Genomic DNA, 11,581 nt, shown 5'->3' with positions numbered 1-11,581 from the left:
CAAGGGAAAATAAACACACAAATTTCTTCCACTATTGCAGCACACTGTCCTGTTGCCCATCCAACCTCACTCCCTCCAGTTCTTAACTGCCCGTGAATCATTCTCCATTCTGTCCTCAAATCTGACAAATTCTCCGTTCCCTAAATAACTTTTCTATTTTATGTAATGTCTGCCTTACATATTCCCCATTTATTTCTAGATGAACATGCCACAACCATTTTCCTCTTTACCTGGTCTCTCCATTACCAACCTGTCATGAACAAAGCCCCACTCCCACTTCTGCTTTTATAACACCCTTTACCTGGCCCAGTCTCAGCACTTGTTTATAATTTTTTCCATGCCCTACTCTGCACACTCTCACAGTTGCTACCACCCCTGACACTCCTCAAACATACTGCTCCTTTACCTGGCTGAGTTTCGATCACTTCCCCGTCTTGAGAATCTCAGGGTGGAATTTGCCACCACAATCCTTTTATTTTTCTTTCCAAAGCTCTTGTGGCACTCAAGCCATTTCACAGAAACCCCCTTCTCACTTCTGCTGTGTCACTGCTGCCATGTTGAAAGAGTTCATCAGCATCAGCTGCAGTCAACCCCTTTATCCGTGTCTTCAGCACTTAATAGGGTTGGAAAAAAAAAAAGGGCAGGTGTGATGGGAGAATTAGCCGGTACAGGCCCAGCAGGCGCACAGAGGTCACAGGTTCGGTCCCGAGTCAGGGCGTGCAAAAGAAGAAATTACGTACAATGGGGGCTAGATGGACAGGTACAGCGTTCAGCCAGTCTCATCTACCGGAGGCCGGGGCGGGGGGCGGGGCGCGGGACGGCGCCAGAGGAGGAAGCGCGCGCCGAGGTCTGGGGTCTGAGCTTGGCCGCGATAGGGTGCGTCCTGCGGGGGATCAGCGCGCGGAAAAGAACGCACGCGGCGCTCCCCGGGCACAGCCTACCCCCCGCGAAGCACGTGACGCCGCACGGCCAATGTGCGGTGTTCATGGAAGCCTGGCCCCCCCGAGGCCCAGCCCCTGCCCCATGGCGTTCGGCACGACGTGGGATATGGACCATGCGGGCCGCCGTCTGCCCGGGAGCCTGGCTCTCTCGCGTGGTTCCCAGCCGCTCCGCCGCCGAGTCTCCAGCACGCGCTCGCCGCCTTCGGCCCCGGGACTCCGGGCGGGGCCTGAAGGGGCGCAGGGTCGGCGGCCGGGGCCCACGTGCGGATGGCCGGAGTAGCCGGGCGGGGGAGGCGGAGGAGCTGCTGCTCCGGGAACCGCTGCTGCCGGCGGGGGCGCAGCGCGTGTGTCTGGTGCACCCCGAAGTCAAGTGGGGACCCGCGAAGCCGCAGTTGACTCGAGGTGACCCCCGGGGCGGCGGGCGAGGCTCTAGAACTGGAACTCCGGCGAGTGGGCGGGGCTTATGCGCTGGGGGCGGGGTTTCGCGGCTGGAACTTCGTCGGGAGTGGCGGAGCTTAGGCTAGGGGCGGGGATCCGGGCTGGAACTCCGGCGAGCGTGGGCGGGGCTTCTGTGCTGAGGGTGGGGTTTTGTGGCTGGAACTTCGTCGGGTGTGGCGGAGCTTGGACTAGAGGTGGGGCTCCAGGGTTGGAAGCCAGCGAGAGTGGGCGGGGCTTCGTGGGATACATCTGTACACTGAGACTCCTGAGGGCGGGGGGTATCTAGTGGGAGCAGGATTCTAGAGGCAGGGGCTAGGGGGCTTAAGTGAACCCCGTCCCCACTGGCCCTTGGACCTCTGGAAGCTTCCGTCACCAAGGACGCCTCTGTCCCCAAAGCTGAGTGGCAAGTAGCGGAGGCGAAAGCGCTGGTCCACACGCTGGACAGCTGGTGGGTGGTGGAGACGAGGATGGTGCCGACCAAAGCGCCCGACAGAAAGCTCGTCTTCGGCAAAGGGAACTTGGAGCACCTGACAGGTGGGTCCCGTGTGCGTGTCCCTGCCCCTTCCTGCCGAGGGATCAGTGAGCACAGCGCCACCCGTGGGACCGAGGGGACCAGCAGGTCAAGCACAGGTCGCTGCTTGGCGCGACTGAGGGAGGACACCTCTGACGTCACAAAGGTCTCCACGTGATGGAGCCTCCTGGTGCGTTGAGAGTGGGCTGCCCCCCAGCCCTGCCCTCCCTCCTGGCCCCCCTCAACACCCAATGGGAACCCTGCTCTTCTGGGACCCCTGACAGTCACACCCCTCACTGTTTTGGGCTCACAGTTCACAGCAGCGATTGGCAGGCGAGTCCTTGCTTGCCTGTTGGTGTCTCCATGAATCTTCCCCGGGGGGTCAGTCACGTCACCTTCGTGGTTGTGAGACCCACGTGCTTGAACTTGGACTCTGGGCTTCCCCTCGATCTCAGTCCATGCCCCAGCTGCCCCAACCACCTTGCTCAGAGAGTCCAGGGACACAGCCAAACAAAGTGCAGGTCAGCCTCCCAGGAGGAATAGAGGACACAGTGTTTGGGACAGGTCCCTGCCGCAGCCAGTTTGTCATTGGGTGTGCACGAGGGGAAGGCGCTGTGGGACTTAAGAAAAACACACAGGATTCAACATGGAGAAAAGATGGGTACAGGGTATTCCCAAGCCTCTAGGACTGAGAGCCCAGATCTCTGCAGCCTCTTTGTGTTTATTCATGTCTTTGGTTATGAAGCAAATTAGCAGAGCCTGGGGCAAATCAGCTTAGAATGGGTTCAGATGCAGAGAACTGCCATTGTCTAATAGCTTTCAGGTATGTAGGAAAAGGCTATAAGGATCAGCTGTTTCCTTTAAACAATCTTATTGGTGCTTGCTGGGGCAGCATTCTGCCCCCCAGGACTTGGCGTTCTAAAGTCCTCACAGAAGACTTGCCTCAGGGCTGCAGTCTACAGCCCTTTTCCTACAGGTCCTCTCACCTGAGGTCGAGTGATGGGGCCGGGTTCCCAGTGCGGGTCATTTCACGCACTCTGCACTTCTAGAAAGAACTGGAGGCCGCCTGGGGCATGCAGGTGTTCAACTTGTTCACGGTCGTCCCGCACATTTTCCGCTGCAACGCCTGGACCAAGGAGGCACGGCTGCAGGTGGCCCTGGCTGAGCTCCCTGTGCTCAGGTATGGCAACAGCACCAGGTATCACAACAGACAACCCTCTTCTTGTTTTCCCACATCTGACTGTTGCTCAGGGGTGGTAAGGATGGAACATGGCTGACCGCACTCCTGGACGGCACAGCGTGTTGGATGCCTGCTGGGGCTCGTCCCTCCATGAGGAACGTCACCCAATGTGGAGCCTCATTCCCTGACGGTGTCACCCTGTGTGGGACCCTGTTCCCTGATTTAGTGAAGGCCCATACTGGAGAGGACCCCAGTGCACTGGTCCTGTCCATCTGCAGGCCCCACACAACGTCCTTCCCTCACCCTCGCACATGAAGTGGTGCCCCTGCTTTGTGCTCCCTGAACGGCCTCAGCATCTTCTCCCGTCTACTGGTTGCCCTGTTTGCATGACAGGTCCCGCCTGAAAGACAGGATTTCCCACCTGGATGGATGTGGAGGGAGCTCTCGCTACATCATGGGGTCAGGTAAGTTTCCAAGGTCTCCTTACCAAGTGCTGGGAAGGGGGTAAGTCATGGCAGCCACGTTAAGGAAGGGGCAGCGTCCCTGAACAGTCCTGATGGGGCAAGGGCTGCGTGTGGGCCTCCTCTGCAGTCATATCCCACAAGCTAGGGGTCCAGGTGGTCCTGGGAGCCTGTTAAAGACCATAGGTCTTGTGTTAAAGCATCAAGGATTTACTCTCCCTCCATCCTGGAGATCAGACGTCCAAGGTCCAGGGGACCCAGGGCTGTACTTCCCCCAGAGGCTCCAGGAAGGATCCTTCTGCCTCTCCCAGCTCCTGGGGCTCCAGGCGACCTAGGCTGGTGGACAACTCCCTTCCGTCTCTGCCTTCATCCTCACGTGGCTTCTCCTCTGTGGTAATAATCAAAGGAACGTAATCAGATGAACAAGAGATACCCAACATACAATACATGCTCAAGGTGAATTTATATTCCAGAGAACACAAGATAGAGGATCCTCTCACAAGAAGAAGGCTGTGCCTTGTGAAAGTAAGGAGTCATGCCCATAAGCTCTGGGTCCTGCCATTGTAGAAGGGGTCTTGCCTGACACAGGGAGTCCTGTCTCATTAGATGGTGGGTTGTGGAAAGTAAAAGATGAAGGATGTTGGTTATTGTAGCACCAGTAGGAAGGATTGAATTATGAGGCAAGGACAGTTGCCTACAGGGGTTTCATTGGGGTAAGGTTTCAGATATGTTGTTTCCCCAGCAGTCAGGGGTTTTTGGATCTGCCCATCTGAGTCATGGGGCACTCGTGCCGCCAGCAGTCAGGGAACGCCCAGGACAGTAGTGTCCAGTCAGGTCGCTTGTCATACATTGCTTGCTGCTTCAGATGGTCTGGTGTACAGTTGCTGAGGCAGCACAGTGCACCTGAGCAGCTTCCCAGGTGGCGAGTGTGTGCGTACAGGACCTGTGTGAATGCTGACGAGAGGAGAAAGTGAGGCAGAAAGACTCAGTCATTAAGGGAACAGCAGAGCAATGGCGCAGTATGGAAAGTTGTATTGTTGCTTATATTTCATTTATTGAGTTTAGAGATAGTGTATTGGGGGAGACACGGAGAAACAACCAGTCGTTGTTGCCTGTAGTTGTTTCTTGGCATTCCCATTGGTTGCTTCTTGTACTTGACTTGGCTCCTGAGCGAGCACGTCATGTAGGGCAGACAGGACAGCGCTACGTGCAGCCAGCCACCGTGATTTAGTTTCTGCACTTTAGGTCTTGGTCTCCAGGCCGCTTTTTCCAAGAAAGGTGTTCCCAGATCATTCGTGACTGTTCCGGATAGCATTCCGTTGTTTTGCTGCATAGCAGTTGCCTGAACCTAAAGTGGCATCTTTAATTTTTTATTGCTCACTTTGTCATCTAAGCCACGAGCCACAAGAAATCGTGTGTGTCTTGTGCGGTCATACGCTGGTGTCTATGTCTGTGCCGTATCGACACTAGTTACTGACTGTTAAAGTTTTGGTAGGTTGAAGGACGTCCCTGAGCAGGGCTCTGAATGTAAAAACCCTTAAAGAAACAGTTGCCTCTCCAGCCGGTTGCAGAGTAACTTTGGGGAAAGTTCCTGTTCTCCTGGCTGTTAGATGCTCTCCACACCCCCGGGATGTTGTGGCCAGGCAGCCCTCCTCAGCTGAGATCTCGCTGTGGTGTTCCTCTGGACCGCCGCCCCTCCCGCGTTTCCCCCTCCCCTTGGCGGTGCTCGTCAGGATGCGCAGCGTGGATGCATCTACAGGTTGGATACGTGGCAGGAGTGGCAGGAGTCGAGAGGGGCGGGACTCCGGAAAGCGAGGCTGAGCAGGAGGTCTCGGCAATGGAAACTGAGGGAGGGGACCGTGACCTGCAGCGCGAGCAGCTGAGGAGAAGGCAGGAAGTCTGTGACAGGTGATGGGGAGGTGGAGTGGGAGATGCAGCCCTGGAAAGAGGGAGGAAGGGCCCCTGCCTCGCCAGGGGAGGGTCGTTAGGGAGGCGCTATTGAACACGGTCTTGGTCCGAGCAGGTCAGGGTGGGAGACGTCAGGCCGAGAATAGAGGGCTCCGTGCCCGAGGTCGGAGGTAGGCGGGACTGTCCTCGGGGGGTCGGGGAGAGGGTGGTTCGTGAGAGGTGCTGAGTGAGGAGCTTGGAAGAGGTTTGGGGAGCGTTCACTCTGAGGCGGGAGGTCTGGGGTAGAAAGGAGGATTGGCGTGGAATGAGAGGCAGCAGAGTCCTCTGTACAGGACGTGGGCCTGAGGAGGTCCAACCCGAAGGAAACTTTGGGAGGGTGTGGAACAGGACACAAGACCTCTGCGGTGAGGGAAGTTTTGGGGGTGGGTCTCCCGTCTGTCTGTGGAAAGCTCGAGAGAGCAGAGCGTGCTGAGTCGCAGGTGAGCTTAATGTCCAGTCCTCCAGCTTCTCACGGAGCAGGACGGGCACGAGGACGCGGTCAGGTGTAGCCATGGGTCCGAGAGGATCCTGGCTCACCTCCACCTCAGTTTCCGTGTCGTCCAGCGTTCCTGAGGCGTGGTAGGAGGAAAGCAGTTTTCTTGTTCAGAGCAGCATGGGAACAGTGACCCAGGTCGTGAGGGTGGGAGCCGGACGTGTCACCGCGAAGGGTCTGGAGGTCCGACGAAGGGAGCAGACAGGACCTGTCTGCACGTAGACCTGGAGGTTTAAGGAAAGAGCCCTTTAAATTCTTAAACCTTTGTTGTCTAGATGCTGGTGGTGGGATTGGTTCGCATGCATCAAACAAAAAGTGTCTTCGTTGCTACGTTTATGACTTAATGGGTGTCACTTCGTTAGAGGTGTAGTTTTCTGTGTTTGCAAGGAAAGGGAAAGGCCTGAGAAGACTGGGTAGTTGTGATTCAGTCTGTGAAGGGAGAGAAGTAACGAGTGGTGTTTGACTGTAGCGGGCCTGTCAGGTTTGTCCCCTAGAGAGCTGAGGAATGGGTGAGGGATGCAGCACCAGATAGTTTTGGGAGCGTTGTCGGCATTAGTACAGAATTTCTACACTGTTCAAATAGGTATTATTTTCCCCAAGGGCATCTTGTATAAGTGCACATGTTTTTCCTAGCCCTTTATTTTTACCAGAGGTGAGTCGTGAGGGGACACTGTTTTCATTTCCTGGGGTTTATAGGTACAATAGCTTGAAATCCAAGGTGTTGGTGAGGGACGAGATCCTGAGCTCTCTACGAAAGAGGAAATAGCCCATCTGTTTGGGGCGGTGGGTTTTAGGGAACAGTTGGGATAGGGAAGAACAAGTGGGGGTCCCGCGGGGCCCGCGTGTTCCCAGTCGCCTCATGCATGTGATCTTGTTGCGCTTCTGTCAGAGACCCCGCCGCGGGTACCGCCTCTTGTCCTTGCTTGGCCTGACTTGTTCACGCGTAACAGCCCCCCTCCTAAGATGCACAGACCACGTAGTGCGTCGTTGGAGTAAGGAGTTCGCATGCTCCCCTCCGGAATGCTCATGTGTGCTGCCATGTAGCGGAATTCTGCTGTAATTCACAGGGTACCATGACGTCATCTCTGCGTGCCCCGAAGTGTCTTCTGTTCTTGTAATTCAGGGGATTTAGATCGTGTATCACGAGACTGGCATCACGCGGAGATGGGCCTATTTCCATGGTTCCTAGGACTCTGGGCTTTTGGGAAAGGAAGCTTGTTCTCTGGGGAGAGCGACAGCTTACGTGAAAGGGCTGTGTCATTTCCGAGGTCATTCCTTTTCACATTCTGTTAGGAAAGAGGTGTCCTGTGTCAGGGTTCTCCATTCCTCCCACTGAAAAGTTTATCTGGGCTCAGTTCTGCTGTTAGTCACTGTGCTTCTCTGGGTCCCTCACTGAGTAGCAAGGATTCCTAAAAAGTTTTTAAAAAATTTATTTTGGCCTGACCTGTGGTGGCGCAGTGGATAAAGCGTCAACCTGGAAACACTGAGGTTGCCGGTTCAAAACCCTGGCTTGCCTGGTCAAGGCACATATGGGAGTTGATGCTTCCTGCTCCTCCCCCTTCTCTCTCTCTCTCTCTCTCTCTCTCTCTCTCTCTCTCTCTCTGCCCCCCTCTCCTCTCTGAAATGAATAAATAAAAAAGTTAAAAAAAAATTTATTCTGGTGCTCTCTTGTGGACGCCTTGAACATAGCACATTTTAAAGGGGCTGTGTCTTCTAGTCTCTTGGCATAAGAATGCGAGTACACCTATAAGCCCTTAAGGTTTCCTATAGGATCACTGTCTGAAAATGATGTCAGTACGTCAGTATTCATTCTGTTTGTCTGACCTGTGGTGGCTTAGTGGATAAAGCCTCAACCTGGAATGCTGAGATCTCTGGTTTGAAACCATGTACTGTGTGGTCAAGGCACATACAGGAGTTTAAGTGCTTCCTGCTCCTCTCCCCTTTCTGTCTGTCGGTCTCTTTCTCTCCTCCTTTCTGCACTAAATAAATAAATAAATATAAAAAATTCAATATGTTGATGATCTCCTGTTCTTCGCTAAAGAGAAGAGGACGGTGCTGAGGAGAAACCTAGCTTCTGATTCCTCATCAGAGGCAGGAAGGAGAGTCCAATGAAGATGGAAAGGTACAATATTTTTACTTCACTAGTGATGTGCTAGAGACATGGAATGTTTCATGGAAGAGAAGGAATGTTTTGGTTCATTATGTTTTCCTTTTCAATTTTGATGATGCACACAGTGATGGAGCTGAGAGATTTTGTTGTGTCACTTTCTTCTGTGTAACTATCAGTTTGTACATATGTTCTCAGATTGAGCTGGTCTATGCTTTGGTGCATGTCTTAACTTTTCTGCTATCTTCAAAGACTGAGTTGTTGATTCTTTCCGTAGGTTAAATTAATTAATTAGTTACCTGGCTTATTTATGTACCTCTTTTTTTTCACTCATGGATGCAATGAATCATCTCATTCTTTTTCTACTTTATTTCTTAATTTATTTATTGATCTTTTTTTTTGGATTTCCGAGTTAAATTTTTTCTATATTACTGTGTTTGCTCTTGTGTATATATGCATACAGATAAGTTTATACATTTAGCCATTTGCTTTCATTGGTCTGCCCATTCACTTATTGTTATATTGGTCAATATTACTTTTGCTTCCAGTGTGACTGTGTCCTTGAAGTTATACAGGTGTCTTCTGCAGTCTTTTGTTTATGTCCAAATCTTTCCTCTGCTTAGGGCTTCTGGGTGTGAAGCTCACCTCTATGCACAAGGCAATTGCTCATTCAATAAGCATGCGTTGCAGCACTCTTCCAGTGGTTACGGTTTCTGTGTGCAGGTGGGGTTTCTGTGTTCCTATCCCTGTGAGCTTTTGATTTGGTATTCGATATTTGGACCTTGCCATGAAGGGTTCTATGTCATTGTGTGTCTCTCCATTTCCTGTGTTTGCCCGTTTTTGGCCGGAATGTGTCTGGTCAAAGAACTTTGGGTCTTAGGTACCTGGTGTGATTACGTCCTTGTTGATATCCATGGTTTCTGTTGAGTGTCTGTCTGCTGTCTGGTTTACTGGGCACAGTTGTTTCTCTCACAATTCCTATGTGTAGTGCAGGGACCCAGAGCTTTTGTCACAGGATCCTTAGTGTGTCAAGGTGGAATCCATTTTCTTAGTCTGATGTATGTTGGCCTGCATTGTGTACTTCGGAAAGCTCTTCTCCATTATGTTTACTGGTAAAGAGAGCAGAAAATTTTTTTTGCTGCCCTCCAGTGGAGAAGTTTGGGATACCCCGTCTGTCTAGAAACCTGCCCAGAAATTCCAGATTAGTTCTGTGCCAGTGTTCTTACAAAGACTATAGTTACCAGAACTCTGGTAGGAGCAAGGAAGTCGTCTGGATTTTAGCAGTGCATCAATGTGTTTATAGTCTTTCTGTGTTGCAGCCATATATGCTAAAGTGGAATTGTGAAAGTTCGGAAAGGGGAGCAGAAAATAAAAAACTGCATGCAGGCAATGCTAGAGAAGTGTTTCCTTCCTCCACATCCTCGTCATCTCTGGTTGTTCATTGATTTGTTATTGAAAGCCTTTCTGACAGGTGTTAAGTAATGTCTCATAGCGGTTTTAATTTGCATTTCTCTACTGATTTCTGACATGGAGTATTTTTATATGACCATTTTTAGTGGAGAGTTATTTGAATACTCTATCACTTCATTTTCTAAGGTTTATAGTTACCAATTGTGTTTTGACTTTTTTAGAAATCATGGTATATGTTGCTTCAGTTCAGCTTGATGTTTCACCAATTTAATGGATTTAAGCAGGCACTGCTAGAAGGAGTCAGCCACTAAACTGAGTGAGGTATAGGCTAATCTGCCCCTTAAGCAGGCATAGGGTATCTGAGCTGCCTCTCTGACCCAAATGGCACTTGCATATTTTTATTATGGTGCACATTTAGGATAAGCTTTACTTTATCTGAAAATGCACCTGAGATAGTGTCTGCTTCTTCTAGTCATGCTGAGGCAATTTAAATTGCTCCAGCAGCCACTTGGGAGGCATTGCCCTGGAACTGAGAGAAAAAGATAAGACCAGAAAGAGTCTATATACAGAGGACCAGCAGAGGAATGTTTTGGTATGTAACATTGTGGGTTTTTTAAAAGATATTTTTTGTGGTGTAGGGCAGTGGGAGTTTGCATGAGAATTAGAATTATAAGTTTATTTATGCTTCGTTTTATATTACCAAGAAACTAAGCATATATGTGACAACTAGTAAATATGTCTTGTAAAATATTAAAAATAATCGTTCTACCAGTAAATACAGCTCAACCAACAACAAGATTGATTTTGTTCATGAATATTAATGTAAAGAATACTGGCATAACATATACAATTACTTAATTTTGTTTTTTGCCAGAATTAAAATTTTCTTAAAGGATTAGAATACTAGTATATATCAATAAAGCTACAGAAAAATCAATAACAAAATGAATTCTGTATAAAATGAAACAAAGATATGTTCTAATTGAATTAAAATGTATGATATACTGGGATAAGTTTTTGAGAGAAAGAGAATTAGTTTTGTCTTAAAGTAAAGATTGTTGTTATTGATGCAAATTTGGTTCTATTTTACTTTGTTAGAAAAAACAAACTTTTTCTATACTGTGTAGCACCAGATAAGATATTATAAAATTTTATCTGCCTATAAAGCAAAGATACTATGTTTTTATAAATTATGTTACTAAATTTCTATTTTTCCATAGAGGTCTTCGATTACTGTAGGGACAATCTTCTCAATCCTAAGAACCAAAGATGTGATAATCATACATCTATCCAGTCCTGATGTGACAGGACCCTTTTCCCAACACTCAGAAATAAAAGCTTTAGTGATTGCATGCCCCACTGTTTCATGAGTAATGGTGGAAAGGGTCATGCCTAAAAGAGAAAGGTGTGACCTGTGGTGGCACAGTGGATAAAACGTCGACCTGGAAATGCTGAGGTCGCCGGTTCGAAACCCTGGGCTTGCCTGGTCAAGGCACATATGGGAGTTGATGCTTCCAGCCCCTCCCCCCCTTCTCTCTCACTGTCTCTCCTCTCCTCTCTCTCTCTCTCTCTCTCTGTCTCTCCCTCTCCTCTCTAAAATGAATAAATAAATTTAAAAAAAAAAAAAGAGAAAGGTGTCCAGTCACTTTAGTTGTTCATTGATTGCTTCTCATATGTGCCTTGACTGGGCTGCTTATGTTGAGCCAGCAACCTTGGGCTCGAGCCAGCAACCTTGGGATCATATTGTTGATCCCATGCTTGAGCTAGTAACCACAAGGTTTCCAACCAGGTACCTCAGTGTTTCTGGTTGATGCTGTATCTACTGTACCACCACTGGTCAGGCTGCCATGTTATACTTTAGATCCTCAGATCTTATTTATGTTATAGCAGAAAGTTTGTACCCTTGTACCAACTTCTCTGTTTTCTCCATCCCCCAGTCCCTGGCAGTTTCCACTCTGTTTTTGTGAGCTTGTCATTTTATTTTATTTTATTTTATTTTATTTTTTTACAGAGACAGAGAGTGAGTCAGAGAGAGGGATAGACAGGGACAGACAGACAGGAACGGAGAGAGATGAGAAGCATCAATCATTAGT

At 49.7% G+C, this 11,581-nt stretch overlaps 1 protein-coding gene across 1 annotated transcript; it reads left to right on the top strand.

Moving 5' to 3' along the window:
- The first annotated feature begins 411 nt into the window (after nt 1-411).
- Nucleotides 412-10,876, top strand: LOC136405753 (putative GTP-binding protein 6). Its single transcript, XM_066385251.1, has 7 exons — nt 412-1,343; nt 1,776-1,913; nt 3,464-3,534; nt 4,005-4,140; nt 8,013-8,093; nt 9,961-10,080; nt 10,709-10,876. Exons 1-3 carry the CDS (start codon nt 650-652, stop codon nt 3,472-3,474), a joined length of 843 nt encoding a protein of 280 aa, XP_066241348.1. The 5' UTR covers nt 412-649; the 3' UTR covers nt 3,475-3,534; nt 4,005-4,140; nt 8,013-8,093; nt 9,961-10,080; nt 10,709-10,876.
- Nucleotides 10,877-11,581: the final 705 nt, after the last annotated feature.

Source organism: Saccopteryx leptura, chromosome 5 (assembly GCF_036850995.1).
Source record: "Saccopteryx leptura isolate mSacLep1 chromosome 5, mSacLep1_pri_phased_curated, whole genome shotgun sequence".
NCBI classification, from domain to species: Eukaryota; Metazoa; Chordata; class Mammalia; order Chiroptera; family Emballonuridae; genus Saccopteryx; species Saccopteryx leptura.
The sequence above is the reverse complement of the archived record's forward strand: the minus strand, read 5'-3'. Positions and strand labels throughout refer to the sequence as shown.

Bases quoted from the DNA above. Each gene is read 5' to 3' on its own strand.
- LOC136405753 (XM_066385251.1), top strand. From the start codon at position 650: ATGGGAGAATTAGCCGGTACAGGCCCAGCAGGCGCACAGAGGTCACAG. The intron at 1,344-1,775 runs GTGACCCCCGGG...CTGTCCCCAAAG, and splicing joins GAAGCCGCAGTTGACTCGAG to CTGAGTGGCAAGTAGCGGAG.